This window comes from Glycine max, chromosome 20 (assembly GCF_000004515.6).
Source record: "Glycine max cultivar Williams 82 chromosome 20, Glycine_max_v4.0, whole genome shotgun sequence".
Classification (NCBI taxonomy): domain Eukaryota; kingdom Viridiplantae; phylum Streptophyta; class Magnoliopsida; order Fabales; family Fabaceae; genus Glycine; species Glycine max.
Genome location: NC_038256.2, coordinates 37,542,418 through 37,565,490, shown reverse-complemented (window position 1 = coordinate 37,565,490; position 23,073 = coordinate 37,542,418). Strand labels below are relative to the sequence as shown.

The 23,073-nt window shown below is 36.3% G+C and overlaps 3 protein-coding genes across 3 annotated transcripts; 1 reads left to right on the top strand and 2 right to left on the bottom strand.

Annotated features, from left to right (window-relative positions):
* Window positions 1-197: 197 nt before the first annotated feature.
* LOC100305745 (uncharacterized) lies at window positions 198-3,720 on the top strand. The gene is made up of 4 exons (NM_001249204.2): window positions 198-604; window positions 1,026-1,255; window positions 2,568-2,675; window positions 3,337-3,720. Exons 1-4 carry the CDS (start codon window positions 412-414, stop codon window positions 3,457-3,459), a joined length of 654 nt encoding a protein of 217 aa, NP_001236133.1. The 5' UTR covers window positions 198-411; the 3' UTR covers window positions 3,460-3,720.
* Window positions 3,721-7,134: 3,414 nt separating this feature from the next.
* Window positions 7,135-9,752, bottom strand: LOC100781185 (tubulin alpha-4 chain). Its single transcript, XM_003555953.5, has 4 exons — window positions 9,417-9,752; window positions 8,533-8,767; window positions 8,064-8,434; window positions 7,135-7,948 (listed from the first exon to the last, which is right to left on the bottom strand). The coding sequence occupies exons 1-4, from the start codon at window positions 9,507-9,509 to the stop codon at window positions 7,298-7,300; spliced, it is 1,350 nt and encodes a 449-aa protein (XP_003556001.1). The 5' UTR covers window positions 9,510-9,752; the 3' UTR covers window positions 7,135-7,297.
* A 2,474-nt stretch (window positions 9,753-12,226) lies between these two features.
* LOC100778313 (F-box protein SKIP22) lies at window positions 12,227-22,712 on the bottom strand. The gene is made up of 2 exons (XM_003555256.5): window positions 21,126-22,712; window positions 12,227-12,440 (listed from the first exon to the last, which is right to left on the bottom strand). The coding sequence occupies exon 1, from the start codon at window positions 22,549-22,551 to the stop codon at window positions 21,169-21,171; it is 1,383 nt and encodes a 460-aa protein (XP_003555304.1). The 5' UTR covers window positions 22,552-22,712; the 3' UTR covers window positions 12,227-12,440; window positions 21,126-21,168.
* Between the last annotated feature and the right edge of the window lie 361 nt (window positions 22,713-23,073).

Here is a 23,073-nt window from a genome sequence, read left to right as displayed (position 1 = left end):
TTTTATTGTTGATAAACATGTTTCTAAATTTTACCGAAAAAAGACAAACTGCTTTTACTGAAATTTGCCATATTTTCGTGGAAGGACCAGAATGATTGGAATTTATGAGAATAAATAATAAAATAAATAGTGAAGCAAATCTATTCGCGAAACAAAAATCATGATTATTTTGTCTACGTTGTCAGCAGCCTCTGACCGCAAATCCACGAGATGTTAGTTTTTTCTAGCCACAAACGCAGACCAACCCCTGGCGCACATTAGCCACCATTAGCTGTCTCACTCTAACATGCGCTTCTCCAGCCGCTGCAGACTCTGCTCCACTTGCTACTTCCTCTAGAAGAAGCCTTTTTCAAATCTCTCTGCCACCGGACCCGTTTTCTTCTGTTCATTTGGGTTTCTCTCTTCCAATTTATGGCTTCTTTGAGACCTACCCTCTCTCAACTTTCCCTTTCCCAATCCAATTTTCTCAGAAAATCTACATGGAACAATCATCTACCTTGCTATTTACACAAAAGGATCGCAAAGTTGCAAACTTTTACCACTTCTAAGTCTTCCACTTTCAGGGTTTGCTGTAGTTCTCAAGAGACCAATAACAAAAACAATGGCAAGTTTGTTTTGTTTTTAATTTTCATTCCTCATTTAGTGAGAATTATTGTTTTAGTAAGAATTATTGTTAATTTGAAGTAATACATAAGATTAGTAAAATTTCTGAACTCTATTTGATGATTCGTATTCGTGATATGCACTCTGTTTCCTTATTAGATTACTAAAACTTCATATTTCTTTTCACTTTTTTATCGTGTCTTCAACTAGTGTATGATGAGTTTTTGTGCTTTCAGCATGTTCATTTGTGTGGCGTTTCATGTGTTGATTGGCAAGAAAAGCTGTATGTTATTATGTTTTGGCAAGATAAAGTAGATATTGTGGTGAAGGAGTTCAGATTATAATCTACAACCGATTAAAGAGGACATCAAGTGACTAGCTTTGCACTTTTTGGCTTCATGTTGCTTCTGTTGTGTTTTCAGGTGAAGAGCCTCCAGAGTCATTATTTATGAAGGAATTAAAGAGGAGAGGTATGACCCCTACATCATTGCTTGATGATTACAAACAAAGCGACTATGGACTTGATGAAGAGGTGTATGTGAATGAAGAAGATAGAGGTTTCCCAAAAAGAAAAGCTGTCTCAACCAATGTTGAGAGGAGTTTAGACAATCAGAGGGAACGATCTATGGCACTGAACAGTGAAGGTCTTGAGGTTGAATCATTGTCAACATTTCTTTTCCTTGAATATAATCTTTAGCAATTGGTGATTTCGTTTCAAAGTTTTTGTTGCCAGTAGTTTTTCTTTGTTAGCTGTTGTTGAAGAAAGAATACTAATTCAAAGTTTTTTATTAATGAGAAACAAGAGAGTGGAGAATGGGGAGGGAGGACAAAGACAGAAAGGATGAACAAATGAAAAGAAGTACAGAAATTCAGCTATAAATGGCAACAAAACTGTGGTTTCAACTTTATTCCTAAAACATTCTATATTTTTTTTTATCATTTGTGTCTCCAATTATAGAGATAGTAAGTCTAATAATGAGTGACATCAGTAGCATTTTTTTCTGGCAGTTACTGCTATGAACTTTTGGTTTTGTTACTCAAATGAGTCAAATAATCTAAAACATTATATTTTGAACTTCAAATAGTGGCTTTGAGACATCACCTGTTTGGTATGAAGTTTAGAACTTAAAAATTCAAATGGTTTCTGCAGTGTGCAGAGAATTAGTAAGAATTTCAAATAATTTTCAAAATAAAATTGTATCTTATCAGCTTTGCAATAAATAACTCTACTTTTTTTAATTCTAGAGAGAGTATGGTTTCTCAAGTTAAATTCTAACAAACATTATTCTTGTCTTGTCATAAATAGCTTAAAAGTATGTACTTTAACTTCTCTGTAATGAATAATTATTATTTTATGACTTTAATAAGCTATTGAAGTTTTGAATTTGTTTCTTAAAATAAGCATAAAACTGTTTTTTTAAGCAGAATCAATTTAAATAAACACATCAAAAATCTGAAAACTGCTAATTTTATTTATAAAAAAAAGCATTTTTTTTAACAAATAGGTTCAAAATAAGTGTTTATTGAATAAGTATTTAATTAATTTGTTTAGACAAATACACCCTAAATTCATGAGAAATGTCAAATGGGCATTAGTAACTTGAAAAAAAAAATCATCAGGCACTCTGCTGTAGCAATTATATCAGAATATGTATTAAGAAATTAACATGATGTCCATAGTATGCAAAGGCCCTCTGTTAGACCTGTGTAGACATTGGTGCACTTTATATTGCGTTGAATATTACTATACGAGAAGATAATAATTGCAGCACTGCCTAATTTATGAAGAGTCTTTTGGCTGATAGATATGAATAAAACATCTAATCCTATTCTGCAAAATAAAATGCCACTGAATCAGAACTGATAATGTATTATTTTGGAGTGAGCTTTGATGCTTTGATCTAATTGAATTTCGTTTTTGGGGTGAAATCCCAAGAAATCACATACGTATTTATCTATTTCAGGGCTTGATACCTCGTGCTAAACTTCTTTTGACAATTGGAGGAACATTCTTCTTGGGATTTGGGCCGTTGATCCTCATAATTGTTGCAACCTTTTCTGCTCTTTACTTTGTAAGCTCTTGGCCTGAAAACTGATGTGTCTATACTGTTTTCATGTTATGTAGTGTTTGTTAGTATCCTTGGCTATCTTATTTGTACAATGACAACATGATTTTTCTTTTAACTATTTGCTTGTTTGTCATTAAAGCGAATACCAATTTGACTGACAGAACATAGCCTAGTAAATTGAAAAACTGGCAATTTAGAACCTATAAGCTATATACTTTAAAAAAATAAAAGATTTCACTTTTAATAGTTGGTCATGTTCATGTATATTTAGTTATAGTGCACAGACACAGGTAATGTTATAACTTGCATTTCTATGAATTTTGTGCTCGTTGTCTGGTAAACTGATAAAAGTCCCAATTTGCGAGTACAATTGTTTTTGTACCCTTAATCATTAGGAGCAGCCACTTCATTTGATACACCTGAAGCTCGTGATCTTTGCTATGTCCTTTAATCTAGGCAACAAAGTTCAATAAAGCATGAATTCTTGGTTTCATATTATCTGTCCGGTTGAGAAATGAAACTTTTAGTGGAAATATATTTGCTCTTTGTGACATGTTGTTCATACACTTAAAGCCTCACTTTTGAATTGAGTCTCTTTGTAGTGAATGATGCCTTTAATGTTTGAGAGATGGCTTTGAATTTGATCCTTAGTTTACTGTTGCAGTATTTTGGACCAACATTTGTCCATGATGCAAGCAAGATGGCTATATCACCTCCACAATATGTGGACCCTTACGCACTCCTAGAAGACGAAAGGATATCTCAGATAGCACCACGGCTAAACTAAAGGCAATACCACACATACTTAGCTCTTAGGAATCTAGTTGCATATATCAAATTTCTGTTTGATTTAGTTCCATTGTAAAATATCATCCAGGATGAACTTGTTATCTATTTTGCGTTCATCATTGACTCAATTCTTTACATCTATCTGCCCTTTTCACTTTGCATAAATGCTATGTATAATTTAAATCTAAATGAAAGCTCCATCAAACAAGTATTTAATGCTCGTAATTCTTTATTTTCAATTTAGAAGTTAAATCGCTCTCCTTTAGACGAAATTGCTGATGAAATGCCCATAAACTTAGCAAATAATGAAGGTCTTTTTTTTTTTTTTTTGCTGAATATGAAGGTCTTATACCTTCTTGAACATTTATAATAAAAAAAAAACAAGAAAAAAGAAAGAGGAGCCATCAAATAGGGATATACTATTTGAACGAAGCCACTCAAGACGTATCATATCTCAGTTTATGCGCAAAAGATAGAAAGCTGGTTTGTTTGGCCTTTTTAAGTAAAAAAAAAAAAAAAAACTTTTTTTAAAAATTTCAAAAGAGTATTGTCATATAGAATGAAAAATTTCCACAGAACAACAGACAATATGTATGTAAGTTAATGCTGATTTTTAGTTTCTAGAAAAAATTTGAATTTTGTTTTTTTTTTTCTTTTAATTTTAGTTCCTACACTTGTTTAAATACTCAAAATTTTCTCTTTGCACAAAAGAAAAAAGAGTTATCTTTATTTTTAAAAATACAGAAACGAAAACTATTAATTGAGGACAAAAAACAAAATTTAAAATTTTTCATAAAAGTACTATATTATGAAAGTTTATCGAAACAACTGATGATAATGACCACAAACTCTATGATGATTCCTTGGAGGGTGTTGCTAGGTGCACCTAGCAACATTGCTGGTGCACCCAACAATTAGGGTGAATGGATAAAATTGTCATTGGCTTTATTTTAAATAAAAAAAGACGCATCCAACACCACACTTCTTCCACTGCTTCGTCTTCTTCTCCTTCCTCACGCATCTCCTTCTTCTGCCATTTCCTTCCTTGCGCAACCTTCTTCCTGCGTTTTTGGAGATGCATTTGTGTCGTTGGACTCACGCAAACTTCTTTCGTCAAGGTTAGTTCCCTTTCTCACCTAGTATTTCGTTAAATTTTGGTTGTAGGGTAAACGCCATTGAGGTTAGAAGAGATACGATGCAGAGTGGAATATGAACATGTTCTGAATAGGTTCAACACATACGGAAGAACTTCTTTCGTATGTGTTGGTGAGTTGTTAACGTGCATACGGAAGAACTTCTTCCGTATGATGGCTTGTAGGTTCATACGGAAGAAGTTCTTTCGTATGAGTAATAAGAAAGACGTATGACTCATACGAAAGAAATTCTTCCGTATGAGTTTACGGAAGAAGTTCTTCCGTAAACTCATACGGAAGAAGTTCTTCCGTAAACTCATACGGAAGAACTTCTTCCATAAGTGTTTACGAAAGAAGTTCTTCTGTAAGTGTTTACGGAAGAAGTCTTCCGTAAACACTTACGGAAGAACTTCTTTCGTATGAACATTTGAATTTTTTTTTTAATAATTTAGTTAATTTTTTTAAAAATTTAATTGTACTTGTTTGTTTTGTATTAAAAATAGGTATGTTTTGTTTTTTAATGAAAAAATATGTATGATTGTATGGTGTATGAAATAAATTTTGATGTTTAATATATTTGCATCAAAATAGTATATATTAGGTAACATTTTTGTTTTTATGTTTAATATATTTGCATCAAAATAGAAATCAGGGTTAGTGGCTAAGGTTTAGTTAAAGGTGCCTAGAACTGACTATGTGGTTAGGGCGTAGGGCTTAGGGGATAGAGGAATGTTTATGTTAGGGTTAGGGTTGAGCGTAGGGGTTAATTGAGATGTTAGTGTTTAATATATATGATGGTATGTAGTTAGGGTTGGTTGTTAGGGTTTAGTTTAGCGGTTAGGGGTGGCATTAGGGTTTTGTGTGGGGCTTAGGGTTTAATATATGTTAGGGTTTATTCTAGTGCCAAGGGTTGAGGTTGGGGTTTGGGTTAGGGTTTAGGGTTTATTTTAGTGGTTATGGTTGAGCTAATGGTTTAGTTTAGTCGTTAGGGTTTATTCTAGTGGCTAGGGTTGAGCTTTGAGCATATTTTAGTTGTTAGGTTGTATTTTATTTGTTAGGGTTTAGGTGTAGGGTTAGGTTTATATATATATGGTGTTATGTTATTAAGTTTTAGAAATGGTAGATATGTATTGGTTAGGGCTGAGGCTTGGGTTTAGTTTAGTTGGTTGGGATATTTTTAGTTGATAGGGTTGAGGTTAGGGTTAGTTTAATGATTAGGATTTAGGTTAGGGCTTAGCTTATGTAGTGCATATGCAATAGTGTTTAGGGTAGTGTGATTAGGGTTTATAATGTAGGGTTGATGACTTAGGGTTATGTAGGTTTAAAAATATATGAATATTGAATTTGACAAAAAAAATACATGACTTGCATATCATGATTAGAACGAGAGGTTTAGGTCATGCATTAGATACGGGTATAGGTAGAGGTCGGGGTGGACAGAATGAGCATCATGTAGATGATGTTCCCCGATGGCATAGGTCTCCCGCATCCGTCCGTAGGTAACAGGTACATGTTTTTGTTGCTGAGGACGTTGCTGATATGACTGAGGAAGTTCCTGAGATGACTGAGGAAGTTCCTCCGATGATTATGGATGTAAGGATGTTCCTTCGATGACTATGGATGTACCTGCAACTGGTGTAGAGGACGTTGTTACGGGATCAGTTGCTGATGATGCTGAGGGATTCTTAGGTAGACTGCAGGACCCATCAATGCTCACTTCTTTTGCAGAACATGTTGCACACAACATATGGGCTGGAGAGGCATTATAAATTTTACATAAAGTTAATTGTTAATTATTTGTTATTGTTGAGTTGTTTGTGATAATTTTTTGATATACTGTTATTTGGAATCATGTGTTCTTCAATTTAAGAACTAAAATCCCTAGGAGAATAATGGAGGAACTGAATAGAAAGAAGAGTAGAGTATTAGTATTAGGTGGAAGAAGAATTGATAAAGAGCGACTTACCCTAATGAAGCAAATTGGGAGTTTCCTCTCTTTGCAAAAGGAGAAGGGATTTTGAGTCAGTGGAGGGACCCGCGCTTCCTTACTTCCTTTCCTTGCCTCTCCACTCTTTGCAAGAAAGGACACACACACACATGGAATCAAACCCTTTATTCACAAGGGGAAAAGACTATTTGTGAAATGTTAATATAAAAATAACGGAAGTGAGAAGTTAAAATATAACAATGGATGATTTATCTGCAATAACTATGTATTATAATTGTGCAACCCTAAAGTGTATTATAATTTTATTAAAATAGCTACGCTGGTCTATTTAGAACAAGAGTTTTAGAAAATTTTCCTCAACAAAATATCACTAAAACTCCAAAATCAACAGATTTTTCTATTGTAGGTTTATAACCCTCTACCATTTAAGAGTTTTATTTTTTGTCAAATTTTAGGCCCAGTTAAATTCCATAGAAGTACCACTAATGAATCCACCCTGCTGCTATAACCCACTGCCTTAGCAAAATCAGGCTGCTTAACCAATTGCCGCACTCCCGTGCCCGTAATGAGTCAATTAACACAATTACACAACTAAAACAACATAGTTCAATATTGCCATTCAGTTTAGGTACGTAACAGGAGCAGCGAAGCATAAAAGCAATGCATCCAAATTAAAACCACATCGGTACTGGTACACATCTGAACATCAAACACAACAGAAAACAGACCACAAGAACAAGAATCTGAAGTAGATTCTAGTAGTCTTCATCCTCTTCCTGGCCCTCACCAGACTCAGCACCCACTTCTTCATAATCCTTCTCAAGGGCTGCAAGGTCCTCACGGGCTTCAGAAAATTCACCTTCTTCCATACCCTCACCCACGTACCAGTGGACAAAAGCACGCTTGGCATACATGAGATCAAACTTGTGATCAATGCGGCCAAACACTTCAGCCACACTGGTGGAGTTTGAAATCATGCAAACTGCCCTCTGCACCTTGGCAAGGTCGCCTCCAGGAACAACGGTAGGTGGCTGGTAGTTAATACCACACTTGAAACCAGTAGGGCACCAATCCACAAACTGAATGGTCCTCTTGGTCTTGATGGTGGCAACAGCAGCGTTTACATCTTTGGGCACAACATCACCACGGTACATCAGGCAACACGCCATGTACTTTCCGTGACGAGGATCACACTTGGCCATCATGGACGATGGCTCAAAAGCACTGTTGGTAATTTCTGCCACTGAGAGCTGTTCATGGTAGGCCTTCTCAGCAGAGATAACTGGTGCATAGGAGGAAAGCATGAAATGGATTCTAGGGTATGGGACCAAGTTGGTCTGGAATTCAGTCACATCCACATTCAGGGCACCATCAAACCTCAAGGAAGCAGTCAAAGATGAAATCACCTAAACACCAACAAAAGATACATTAATTAATTAATACAAAGAACAGTAAATCAAGTTAATTGATATTAATCACAAATGATTGCAAGAAATCACATTCACTTATGCATATCATTACCTGAGAAACAAGGCGGTTGAGGTTGGTGTAGGTGGGACGCTCAATGTCGAGAGAGCGTCTGCAGATGTCATAAATGGCTTCATTGTCCAAGAGGACAGCAACATCGGTGTGCTCCAAGAGAGAATGGGTGGAGAGGACACTGTTGTATGGCTCAACAACAGAGGTGGACACCTGAGGAGAGGGGTAGACTGTGAAACCAAGCTTTGATTTCTTGCCATAATCAACGGAGAGACGCTCCAAGAGAAGGGAACCAAGTCCAGAACCAGTTCCTCCACCAACGGCATTGAAGACCAAAAACCCTTGGAGTCCAGTGCAATTGTCAGCAAGCTTTCTGATGCGGTCCAAGCACAGATCAACAATCTCTTTCCCAACTGATAAGGTACCAAACAAACATAACACGTTAGGTATAACGAAATTATATTAATAACCCCACATTAGAAATTCACGTATGATAAATGTAGTGACTTACTGGTATAATGGCCACGGGCAAAGTTGTTGGCGGCATCTTCTTTGCCGCTGATGAGCTGCTCTGGGTGGAAAAGCTGGCGGTAAGTTCCGGTTCTCACCTCATCAATAACAGTGGGCTCAAGATCTACAAACACTGCACGTGGCACGTGCTTTCCAGCACCAGTCTCGCTGAAGAAAGTATTGAAAGCATCATCACCACCGCCAACTGTCTTGTCACTTGGCATTTGCCCATCGGGCTGCACAGAAATAGCAATTCTAAACATCAGCATTCCATAAATACATTTTTCAAAATCACATTAAAAATTTCACCAAACAGTATACGTAATTGTTCGTAATTTGATTGAAGAGCAATTACTCCAACAACTCCAGAAGCATAAACATAAAATCTAACCCCTAAACAAAACGATTTAATCAGAACGATCTAATAAAAATGATTCACTAGCTACTCATACAGATCCGAACACGGAAAACGAAAGCACAGTTTAAGTTGAACAGCAAGCATAAAGCAGCCAGGTTACAAAATGTTACAGCTCTATAAACGATTTAGAAAATGCACTAACAAAACAGATCTGGTAGGACAAACGGAAAAAAATGTGATTTCAAGCTGCGAAAACGCAATAGTAAGAGAACGGATCTATAGTAATAATAAACGGAAAAATGATCAGATTTCAAACACAATGCCAACAAGCTAGAGTTCAAAACGCACGGATCTAAGAGAAAAACCATAAACATCTGAAATTTCAAAAACAACGTTCAAATTTCCTTAGATCTGAGAAACGGATACAAATGTCAACAGCGAAATGCACGAAACAAGCCTTCACAGCACAGATCTGAATCAAAAATCGAAAAAAGTAAGACTAACGATGCTTGAGATTGAAGACTCACCCCGATGCCGTGCTCGAGGCAGTAGAGCTCCCAGCAAGCATTTCCGACCTGGATACCAGCCTGACCAATGTGGATCGAGATGCACTCTCTCATTTTCGCAGATCAAAAAGCGAATTCGAACGAGGAAACGGAAACGGAGAAGAAAGGCGTTTATGAAGACGCCTTCTTTGAAATCTGGAAGTGAGGAGCGTTCGTAGGATTTGGGATTGGTTTTATAGGGAGATGTATGGGGTAGCTGTGCTGTGGTTATCTGTAACCAGGGTTGGTTCACGGTGCGTGAGCAATGGTTGCGCTGTATCTATCCAACGTAACCTAACTTGGTAACCACGGTTAGTTCCCCATCTTTTTCATTTTTTGAATTTTAAAATACCTTTTTGCCGCCCCTGGCCAGTCCAAAACTCTGCTGTTTATGGAGTACTATTCGGATTTTCAAAATTACCAACATGGCTAAAGAGAACAGCGGTAAGTTTAGTTTAAAATTTTCAAACACATTGGTTTAAATGAATGAATGAAAGGGGTGTGAAGGAGAAAATATATCAAACATTTGAATTAAAGTAAAACATAAAACTGTGATAGCCATATAATTTTTTAATTTTTTATCACAAATACATCATTATAAATTGTTTCCTCGTCAAAAAGAAAATTATAGATTGACAATGAAAATATTTATAATTTTTATAATAATTAAGTGATGGAACCGTCGAGTATAAAAGAGAGAGATATAAAGAGATAAAAAAAATAAAGGTAAAATTAGAAAATCCATAACACATAGAACAATGATACTTGTTTAAAGCTTAACAAGTTTTATCTTAGTATGAATTATCTTAAAAAAAATATTTTAAGAAATTAGTAGACAAAAGTAATACGATATTGATTTATTTTTAATCTCAATCTTTGTATGGATCAAACATATTAAAAGGTCTTTGGAAAACTAGTGGAAATGTCTCAATGGTAGGTTGAGTTCAAAAGTATCAAAGGGATTCCTTTTGCATACCTAGGTTTGGTGTCTCCAAATGAAGACTCAAACATACACTTGATTGATTAATTGTAGCAAGTGAACATTCATACTTGTTTATCATTTGTTTGATGAATTGCTTAAACTTTTTTTAAATAAACCACTGACATAAACTATTATATGATATTTAAATTTGTAATATTATGCATGTTGTTTTTCATGTCTGGACTTAAATTAATTTAACAAAAACATGAGTCTTTTTTTCTTTTTGTTACTGTTGTTTTTATTATTATTATAATATTGATGTTGCATTATTCTTTTATGGAATAGCTTGTTGCATGAGGAAACATATGCTGTGAACTTGTCCAAGAAGTAATGATTATGTGAACTTTTCAAGGATGATCCTTGCAACCTTTTCCTTAATCCTTAGATTATAATGTAATGCTTACTTAGCCTAAAGGCACTCATTGTAGTTGTCTAGCATGTAAATAATGAAATTACTAAAGTTTTATTCGGTAAGAAGATAAAAAAAAAAAAACAAAGTAGATGTAAATAAGAAATAAGTGAACAAATATAGGTAAGAAATAAATTAAGAATTGTGTTTGATTTAAGAGAAAAATAAAAAAAAATGAACTATTATTGTCTTACTAAGTTGATAACTGATTATCAAAATACTACAATCAATTACTATTTTAAAAAATCAATTATATTTTTTTACACCGATTAACCGTCAATATTTGCATAAATTATACGAACCACTACAAATAAACAAACAAGTATCTTTCCCTAGTGCATTTTCATACATCTCAATGGGAAAATAAAAGGAATTGATATTGTACCATACAATTGCTATTGACCCTTATCATTTCCGTGAAAAGATCAAAATACCCTTTCCTCCAATTATTGGTATCCACCCTTTTCCACCACCCTTTGTTCCTTCCTTTCCTCTATATCTCCATTCCTTCCTTCTTTCATGATTATCTTCCTTGTGCAGTTTTTTTTGTTCGTGTTTGTCAATACAACGAAATCGTGATTCTTTTTTTTTTAGTTTTTTTTATCATTGTGTGGTAAAAATCGCCTCACAACAAAATCATGATTTCATTATATTACAAATTCACCCCTACTAATCATGTAATAAGGGACTAAAAAAATTCACAACGAAAGTATGATTCTGTTATACAATACACAACAAAATCACATTTTCGTTACACATTTTTTCACACCCCCACTAGCATAGCAAAATCGTATCATTGAGAAATATTTTCACAACCACTTGTATATCGGAAATACACTTTCATTGCACCAGTAGGAGTACAAAAAAATGTATAATAGAATGACGATTCTGTTACACAATGTTTTTGCACCTCCACTAGTACAACGGAAGTGTGTTTTCCATTGTGCATTGTAGGAAGAATATCTTTTGAAATTTGAAAATGTTGGTAAGAGCCAATAAAAGTCTAAAAAATAAAAAGGGATGGAGCACACACCATTCTATTCCCCGCCCTCATTTCCATTTAGCCAAACATCCTATCCTTTTAATTTCCCAACTATTTGATCTATTTTCCCCTATTTCTTCACCATTTCCCATCAACATGAATGATTTCACAATCTATGTGGGTTCTGGAGAAATTTTACTAATTTGACTCAATCACTTTTTAAAATATCAGAAACTTAGTGTCCAAGTTATTACAACTATGTGCAATTATGGCACAACTTAAAAACACAACTCCCCAAAGATCCCAATCATTCCACAGAAAAGTCATGCCTTTAGCCATATTCCTATTCTTTGTTCTTTGTATTTTCCTTTATTTTAGGCGGTTTAATAGAGGCAATTTTTAATATACAATACTCAAACTTTAAACATTACATTTCATTTACTGGAGAGATTGATTGTCATAACATCCATAAGCAGTTTAACAAAATAAAAAACTATATACAAAAACAGTTTATATCACTGCCTTGACGGAGGCTGGATTTCATCTAAGTCCATGTCAAATACAGCATTCCCTTGTTTCAGCATCTTCATTGCCAGCATACATGCAAATTATGTATGGATCTAATTTTGACACCTGGTTCACCAAAAGTATTGCTAACTAAAATAACTCATGCTGATGTATAAGATATAGTATGAAGATAAGTAATAATGAAGAACCCATTTCCCTTGACACTAATGGTATGCAACTACTTTATTAAAAAAAAGTTCATTACTTTTGGACTAACATGACCGACAAAATGTAGTTTCGAAAACCTTTTTTTGCTATTTTGCACGACTCAGGAGCTAATGTGACACTACCTTGCAGTTTTAGAGACAAAAATGATGGTTTAATCTTTTATTAAGTAATCTTAAAAGGTAAGAAAACAATAATAGAATCAAATGGCTTGTTAACCACTAACATTATGTAGTTCAAATAGTGAGAAATACTGAAATGGTATTGCGTGAAACAACTACTATAGCTAACTAATTTCAGCCTATGTTTGCAAGGTCTTGAAAGAAACCCTAAACAAATTAATATAGGGACAATCCTAACACAAATTAAAGTAACAAGCTAATACTCTAATAGTGCAATACAAATTAACCGGTGGTTGGAGTAAAAAGGAAACACCACTCATTTTCTTAAATTTTCTGTTTGACCTTTTTAAGGTAAATTTATAATGCATTGAGTTAGATGGATATTTTATAGCATAGTTTAGTTAAGGGTTGCGTGAAAAGGGTTAGAAAACTAAGTATTAGAAATTATTGCGGTTTTCTCAAAACCATAGGTATGCTAAATTTGGAAATTTTACCTAATCTCTTGTTTTATTTTATTTTAAATACTTAGATCCTGTGCAAAATATTGTGGTTGATCTTCTGAATGGTACTGGGAGACATTGATTGCATTCTTTTTGGAGTGAGTAGCCAATCTACTTAGCAACATTTTAAAATTCTTTTAAGAGAAGCAAGTAAACTCCAAAATATATTATTTTGTGATCTTTGAAATTCTAAGAGTACTTGAGAATGAAATAAAATGTTTATTTTCGCTTGATTGGAATTTATTCGTTGAAATTTTTTATAAGGTATTTAAGAGTGAATATTGAATTATTTTCTTTTTTATTTATTTATTATGAGTTTGTGATTGATTATTATTCGCTACAACAAATAGATAATATAATGTATGAGATGAATACTTATAGTATATATATGTTTTCCGTTTGCTACAACGAAAAGATAATATAATCTATAAGTCAAACACTTATAGTATATATATATATATATATATATATATATATATATATATATATATATATATATATATGTATGTATGTATTTTTTTTGTTTGCTGCAACAAAGATAATACATTTTATGGGTTGAATATTCATAATTCCTAAAGATTCGTTCACTGCAACGAAGAGATAATACAACCTATGAGCTAAATGCTGTAGTTCTATAATCACTGTTCCACAACAAAGAGATAATGTGGTCTATATGCATATAGTAGAATGAAAGCTTTTACAAAGTTATTATTCTTGAATACAAGTTTATATGTAGTTCTAAAAGTTTTTAAGGGACTATAAAATATAGTTTCTAAAAGTGAGTCGTATTTATTTTGCTTTTATTTAATGTCATTTAAATTCTTTTTGAATGTAAAGACTCTTGCTATGTTATGCTCTCCTACCTGCCCTGTGTGTGTGTGTTTTCATAGGTTATTCAATATGGGGTTTATCTTCTTTTTAGGGAAAACTATGTCGGATTTTCGGTAATCCCTTTTGGTTGATCTTTTAATTGTGATTTGGAGTGAGGTACTCTTAGGCTAACTAGGCTAAGGAAATTATAGTTTGTGCGTCGGTCATAGTCCAAGCGTGGGTCGTGACAAAGTTGGTATCAGAGCCTGGTTGATAGGTCATATAGCTGCATTATTTGGGTTGTTATGGAAGCTTGTTTGTAACTTGTGTAGTCGAGCACAACTTACATGCAATAGGCTATGACAATCCACTGTAGGCTGGAGTTTTTATAATTGAATTTTTGATCCTTACTCTTATCTTAAGTCAAGATGCCACCCAGGAAAAGGTGTGCTAGTGAGCCAGTTTCTGATGAGGCTTCTACTCAACCCCAAAACATAGCCCTGAGGGGTTGTGGACGTGGTCGCGATCATGGTCAGGGAAGATGTGGTAGGGGTGGTGGAATGCCAGAGGTTGAGATTCCTAGAGCTACACATAGGAACCCAACACTAGCTCAGTTAACTGCTAATATGCAAAATATGCAAGAAATACTACTACAATTAGTTTATGTGGTTGGGGAACGAAGCCAACAACAAGCAAAACAACAACAACCAGTTTTTTATACTAGTTAGGATGGTGCACATCATGAGCAGCCACTGATTCAATCCATTGTGGCAGAGGTTCCCTTGAGTGCATTCACAAAACTTAATCCACCGACTTTAAGCGGCTCAAATGTTCATGAGGATCCTCAGACCTTTGTAGATGAGGTGTTATGGATATGTTGAGGTTTAGGTTGTCCCCCTACTCGAATGGTGTAGTTTGTGGCTTTTTGTTTGCATGATGTAGCGAAGGGATGACATGAGACCATGCTCCTTGCAAGACCAGTTGGATCACCTCTTTTAGCATAAGATGAGTTTGTCGAGTTGTTCTTAGCTCACTTTTTGCCTCAAAGTGTTAGAGACAATAGAGCACGAGAGTTTGGGACACTTGTGCAAACAAATCAGATGTCATATACACAAGTAGTTGAGTAGTTGACTTCCTAGGATTTGCTGACTTACCAAGGAATTTGTTTATCTATTTGGTAGGCCTCCATTGCGTTTGATGAAGAGTATTATTTTTTGTGACTCCAGTGTAATGCAACTATAAGAATAAGGGTAGGAATAGATATAAAAAAAATCTCTTTATTTTGAGATGTAGATGATCCTATCTTATAGATATTTTATGGTATAGTTAGGATGTTTTAAGACACTTTGATGAATAGTATGTATGACCAACATCATTGTTAGTGGATATTTTGGATAATATGTTAAGGGCCTATGTTGTGATCTATAGTCTTGATATCTAATTGTTAGATTTGGATATATATATATAACCAGGCTAAGAAAATTATAGTTTATGCGTCGGCCATGGTCCAAGAGTGGATCGTGACATTATGTCTATCTATCAAGTTAAACTGTGCATACATTACACGTCCAACATGCATCCTATGAACTATGACTGAATTTTACTCAATTTTAATAAATTTGGTTTCACCATTTATCAAAACATGGTACTTTTAGGTTCAAAATCATGTTTTTCAACTATTTTTATAGGAAGGCATGAATGTATCTGATGAATATTTTTGTATTTTACCTATGTTTGGTAGCTTAATCTGTAAGCCTTATTCAGAAGGCAGCAGTGAGATGTCACTGTCATAGCTCTTCTCTCTCTTTTGTATTATATATATACATGTAACATTTTGAATCTAATAAAAAAGCTGTGAGAGAAAGTTAGGTTTTGATTCCTCCTCACCTTCATTTCAAGTTGGCATCAGAGCAAGTGTCACCCGCCGTCGCCACCGTCGCCACTTTCCGACGGCCATTTCTCCGGCAAAGCCAGGGTTAGGCTCACCTTGGGAAGCGCGAGCCAGCCGTCCAACTCGCGTCGTCAACGGAGTTGCGACGCACCGCCATCTCGGCGCCAAAATTGCGCCGCGCCGCCGTCGTTCCCTCCATCGGCTCCTCCTGAGTCCGTTCCAGCCCTCAGTTTCCAGTTTCGTCACCTGGAACGCTACAACCCTATTCTCTCCTCCTTTTTGCTCTCTTAGGGTTTCACCTTGTGGGTCAAAATGGCTTCCACTAGACCTATTTTCTCCTTCTCCGGGACTCCAACCATCACAGCTGCTAAACTAAATTGGAAAAATTATCCCTCGTGGTCTGCTTCCGTAGAACTTTGGTTTCTTGGTCAAGGACACCATGACCACTTGGAGAAAGCTTCTGATTCTGTTTCAAGTGACAAAAGAGACGAATGAGAGAAGCTTGACTATCAATTGTGTGCTGTGTTATGGCAATCAGTTGAGCCGGATATTTTGGATATCCTTAGATCATTTAAAATGTGTCATTCTTTTGGGAAGAAGGCTCAAGAAATTTTTGCCAATGATATCCAAAGTTTATTTGATGCAACCATGAAGGTTACAACCCTCAAGCAAATCAGCCATGACATGATTGCTCATGTGGGTAAGGCTTGGGCTGCCGTTGAAGAGCTGAGAAAGTTTCTTGTGGCTGATTCATTAGAAGAAGTGAACAGGAAACTAGACAAGCTTTACATGGTCCTTATCTTGAGAAGCTTACACTCAGACTTTGATCATGTTCGTGATCAAGTACTCACTGGGGATCAGGTTCCATCCATGGATTCTCTCATCACTAGGCTTCTCCGTGTGCCTCACGTATCGAAGGATGAAAATCCTACTGATAGTGTGGAGACGTCAGCAATGGTTGCATCTCGTGGTAGAGGAGGCGGCCACAACAGTAGAGGAGGCAGCCACAACAGTAGAGGAGGCCGTAGTGGAAAGGGTGGACGTCTTTATTGCATCTACTGCAAGAGGATGGGTTACACCCAAGAGAATTGCTATTCGTTGCATGGGTTTCCTGACAAGGTTGCACAAGTTTCTAGATCAGAAAAAGCAGAGTCTAAGTTCTCTGATGAGGAGTATCAGGAGTATTTGAAGCTCAAATCCGAGAAACCCAGCAACCGAGCTCAATCCTCATCTACACCATGTTTTTCAACAGCTTGTATCTCTCAATCAATTGAAGGTCCTAGTCCTTGGATACTCGACTCAAGTGCCTCTGACTATTTTTCCGGTAATAAGTCTTCCTTTTCATCCTTTTCCTTACCAAAAATTCCTCACCTCGTCACTGTAGCTAATGACTTCAAGGTTGCGTCTCAAGGAAGTGGTCAAGTTTCATTGTCTCGTTCCTTGAAATTAAACTCTGTTTTATTCCTTCCTCAGTGTCCCTATAATTTAATCTCACTAAGTCAGTTAACTCGTTCGTTAAATTGTTCAATAACCTTTACTGCTAATTCTTTTGTTATTCAGGAACATGGGACGGGGCGACTGATTGGAGAAGGACAAGAATCACGAGGACTTTACTATTTGGAATCCAGTCCACCTGGGTCTTGTTTTGCAATCTCAAAACCCAAACTTTTGCATGATCGTCTAGGTCACCCAAGTTTATCAAAATTGAAGATGATGGTCCCTAGTCTTAAGAATCTTTGAGTCTTAGATTGTGAGTCTTGTCAATTAGGAAAACATGCCAGGTCGTCATTTCCTCAAACTGTACAAAGATGTAACTCGACTTTCTCTACCATTCATTATGATATTTGGGGACCAAGTCGTGTTACATCTTTTGGTTTTCGATATTTTGTAACCTTCATTGATGAATTCTCCAGATGTACTAGGGTTTATTTAATGAAAGACAGATCTAAACTTTTGTCTATATTTGTGTCATTCTACAATGAGATTGAGAATCAATTGGAAAAAACAATTAAAATTTTCAGAAGTGATAATGCTAAAGAATATTTCTCTCACGATCTTTCTTCTTTTTTGTCTTCTAAAGGTATTCTACATCAGTTCACATGTCCTCACACACCACAACAAAATGGTATTGCAGAAAGAAAGAATCATCATCTTCTTGAAATTGCAATACATCATTGGGGAGATGCGGTGCTTACTGCTTGTTTCCCAATCAATCGGATGCCTTCTTCTATTGAAAACCAAATTCCTCACTCAATTGTCTTTCCTCATGATCTTTTATTTCATGTCTCTCCTAAAGTGTTTGGTTGTACCTGTTTTGTTCATAATTTGTCTCCTGGTTTAGACAAACTCTCTGCTAGGTCAGTCAAATGTGTCTTCCTGGGTTATTCTCGTCTTCAAAAAGGTTACAAATGTTACTCTCCAACCATGAGACGATACTACATGTCTGCAAATGTAACCTTCTTTGAAGACACACCCTTCTTTTCACCCTCCGTAGACCATTCTTCGTCTCTCTAGGAAGTTCTTCCTATTCCTTCTTCTTATCCCCTAGATAACTCAGGCCAAAATGTCAGTATTGTTCCATCTTCCTCACCAAATTCACCTAAAGTCGTCTCACCACCTCCGACTACAGATCAACACAGGACAAGGCAGATTGGATCTCCAGTACCTGAAGCCTCTCCTCGTGATTCTCGTCCTTCTTCGACCAGTCCTCCACTCATGGATCCATCCTCTCCTTCCACTTCTTTTCCTCCTTCTGATTCACATTGGCTCATTGCCATCAGAAAAGGTACTCGTTCTACCCGTAATCCTCATCCTATTTATAATTTCTTAAGCTACCACCGTTTGTCTCCTTCATACAGTTCCTTTGTTTGTTCATTGTCTTCCCTTGCCATTTCTTCCACTGTCCGTGAGGCACTTGATCATCCTGGCTGGAGACATGCTATGATTGATGAAATGCAGGCCCTTGAAAATAATGGTACTTGGGAGCTTGTTCCTCTTCCTCCTGGTAAGACACTTGTGGGTTGTAGGTGGGTCTACACTGTTAAAGTTGGGCCCACTGGTGAGGTTGATCGGCTTAAGGCTCATTTGGTAGCTAAAGGCTACACACAGGTATATGGCATTGATTACTGTGATACTTTCTCTCCTGTCGCCAAACTCACCACTGTTTGTCTGTTTCTTGCTATGACAGCCATCCATCACTGGCCCCTCCATCAGCTTGATATTAAGAATGCTTTCCTCCACGGTGATCTTGAGGAGGATATTTATATGGAGCAACCTCTTGGGTTTGTTGCTCAAGGGGAGTATGGCCTTGTGTGTAAGCTTCATCGATCTCTCTATGGGTTGAAGCAATCTCCTCGAGCTTGGTTTGGTAAATTTAGTCATGTTGTTCAAATGTTTGGACTGAAACGAAGTGAAGCTGATCACTCTGTATTTTACTGTCATACATCTCCTGGAAAATGTGTTTATCTAATGGTCTATGTTGATGATATAGTGATTACAGGGAATGATGCTACTAAGATCACCCAACTAAAAGAGCATTTATTCAGTCATTTTCAGACCAAAGATCTGGGATCTTTGAAGTATTTCCTTGGTATTGAAGTGGCTCAATCAGGAGATGGTTTTGTGATCTCTCAGAAAAAGTATGCTCTTGATATTTTAGAAGAAACAAATATGCAAAATTGTAGACCTGTTGAAAGCCCTATGAATCCTAATTTGAAGCTCATGGCAGATTAAAGTGAAGTTTATCCTGACCTCGAGAGATATAGGAGGCTTGTGAAAAAACTCATTTACCTTACCATCACTAGACCTGATATCTCCTTTGCTGTGGGAGTGGTTAACCAATTTATGCAGAATCCTCATTTGGACCATTGGAATGTTGTCATGCGTATTTTGAGGTATATTAAGAGAGCTCCTGGACAAGGGTTGTTGTATGAAGACAAGGGTAATACGCAATTATCAGGATATTGTGATGCTGATTGGGCTGGCTGTCCCATGGATAGGAGGTCTACATCAGGCTATTGCGTCTTCATTGGAGGAAATCTTATCTCTTGGAAAAGCAAGAAACAGATGGTTGTAGCTCGATCCAGTGCAGAAGTTGAATATCGATCGATGGCTATGGTTACTTGTGAACTCATGTGGATTAAACAATTTCTGCAAGAATTGAGGTTTTGTGAAGAGTTGCAAATGAAGTTGTATTGTGATAATCAGGCTGCTCTTCATATTGCCTCAAACCCAATCTTTCATGAAAAGACTAAGCATATAGAGATTGATTGTCATTTCATTCGAGAGAAGCTTCTGTCCAAGGAGATTGTCACTGAGTTCATTGGTTCTAATGACCAGCTAGCGGATACTTTGACTAAGTCCTTAAGAGGACCCAGAATTCAGACTATATGTTCCAAGCTTGGTGCATATGATTTATATGCTCCAGCTTGAGAGGGAGTGTTGAATATTTTTGTATTTTACCTATGTTTGGTAGCTTAATATGTAAGCCTTATTCAGAAGGCAGCAGTGAGATGTCACTATCATAGCTCTTCTCTCTCTTTTTGTATTCTATATATATGCAACATTTTGAATCTAATAAAAAAGCTGTGAGAAAAAGTGAGGTTTTAGATTCCTCCTCACCTTCATTTCAAGTTATCATTACTGTAAATAACTATCCCTAGCACACATCAAAGATGTGCCCACACCAATGTTTTCCATTGGGAGGAATCATGCGTAAACAAGATCTTTCTCTAATGGTCCATAAAATTTGCTTATGTATCTATCTCTAAGTCATAGCATAATATTGTTACACGGTCAATTGGTTATATATTAGTAACATCACAAGATCCAAATCCCTTCATATCAATTAATTTTATATACTATACTACTACGGCAATACGTACATAGCAAAAACATGAGGTTCATACATTTTTGGAGAAAACGATCCGAAACAGTTTTATCTATATACTGAAACAGAATTTGGTCTTCCCTGGGCATAAACAGGAAGGCATGAACCAAAGACAACACACAAAATTGAAGAATTCTGAATCATGTATCCTAATAACATATTCCTATTATCATATTCAAAATGTATAACCAAAGACTAAACAAATAAAATGGCCAAATAATTCTGAATTCTAACCCAAAAAAAGGCCTATGAATCAATATTCACAAACATTATTTATTCATAACCAATCATTTATGATGCATTCACTCTAGCAATGTATTTTCCACATGGAAGGAGAAAGGAGAAAGGAGAAAGAATAAAGTAGGTTAACCATACCATGCACTACACATTACTAATGAGTAGAATTCAACTCAGCAGATTATATATTGAAATCTCCTAGAGTCAGAGTACGCGAGGGAATGATATTCCGCCATAGTTGGTATCTAGGGAATGGCACACCAAAGACTGGCTGCACACCATATTCTCCACCCCAAACTGGAGGCATTCTAAAATGGTTGGGTGAGAAAATAATGTTCCTTGAAATCCCCCGTCGTCGAAAAGGAACCGCTCGCCACCTCTTCTTCGTTTCCCAGGACACAGCAAACAAATCCTTGAAAAGCCACCCTTTTCTATCTCCTTCTTTTCCAAACTCTTCCTCATATTTCTTCTTCCACAACTCATTGCTGGTGGACAAGTATCGCAACTCCGAACAGGTGCAAGCCACTTTGGCCAAATCAACACCGGGAAGACGCTCTAAAATCAAAAGCTTAAGCTCCATCGGTAGCCGCGTGAAACAAGGTGGAAGATCAAACCCAGCCTTCTCGCAAAGATCAATTAACAATGGCAATGCAAGCCTATCTTTCACCATCTTCCACATTTCAAAAACTTCACTTCCAAAGAGAATATCTTCTCCATCATTAACACTACCCTTAGCTTCAGAATTAGCCAGCATCAATTCTAAAGGCCTAACATATTTACGTTTATCCAAACAAACAAAATGCAACCTCGACCCAACATCATCAGACAACGACCCACAAACATTCACAAAATGCCCCAATGTCTGAAATTTCAAATTCACACTGTGAGAAGCACCATTAGCCAGAATCTCAGGCAGGGCATACCTCAAAGATATCACCGAAGAAAAAGCCGGAGGAGAATCATCAAGAAGGTGAGAACCAGTAACCGCCATACCACAATCCTTGTCGATTCGAACAAATCCAGACTCAAGAACCACACCATGAACCGCAAACACTAATAACTTGAAATCATTAACGTTGTTCCCAAGCGCTTCTTTCAGAACCCTTCTCACGAAGAAAGGCTCGGAATTGGTACCCACCACCACCATCTCGTCAGACCCATCAATCATTTCCATGGGTTCCAGTTCCGCGGCGTCCAAAGTTGGAGGCTTTTCGGCGTCGGGAACGGAGGGGGAGTCGCTGGCGAGGGTTTCCGGCGAGTCCTGGATGGAGGGACCGTCGCGTGAAGCAGTTTCTGGCTTGTGGAGGAGGGTTTCGAGGGTGAAGGCGATGGGGTTGAGAGAGTAGAAGATGAGGTCGCCGGCGGCGACGCCGAGAGAGTGGAGGGGCTCTTCCGGCGAAGGGGCATGAATTTCGTCCTTTCTGTTGAGGGAAAGATGCAGAGAAGAGGAAGAAGAAGAGATGGTGCGAGAAACGGTGTCTTTGAGTTGCAGCAGAGAACAGGAATCAGGGACTTCGATTTTAAGGGTTTCTTTGGATTCCAAAGATCTGAGTCTCAGCTTCATCGTCTTTGATCCTATGTCGCTCTAGCTATCTTGATTCTTGATGGGGAAAGTGAGGAACGTTTTGTCTCTAACACGCTTCTTCAATTCGTTGAGGGGTCTTTAAATCTATCAGCTTGTGTGAGCCTCAAAAAAACTTGACAAACAAGAAATAAATCATGTCTGATTTATTTCTTCCTGTTTGCACAAGAGAAGTGGATTAAAAATTTAATCATGTCTGATTTGTGCGTTAGCCTGCCAAAAATTTAAAAATAAAATAAATAAATAAAAATTGATTTTAATTAATTATATCTTTTATAAATGTTAAATAGTAAATAATAATTAAAAAATTAAATGCATTACCTTAAATTTTTAAAAATATTTGTTTAGATAGAAAATTAAATAAATATTAATGATATACGTATAAAATATAAAAATATTAAATGTATATATATATATATATATATATATATATATATATATATATATATATATATATTCAATAAAAACAAATGGGTTGACATGTAGATGCATGGACCCGTTTTC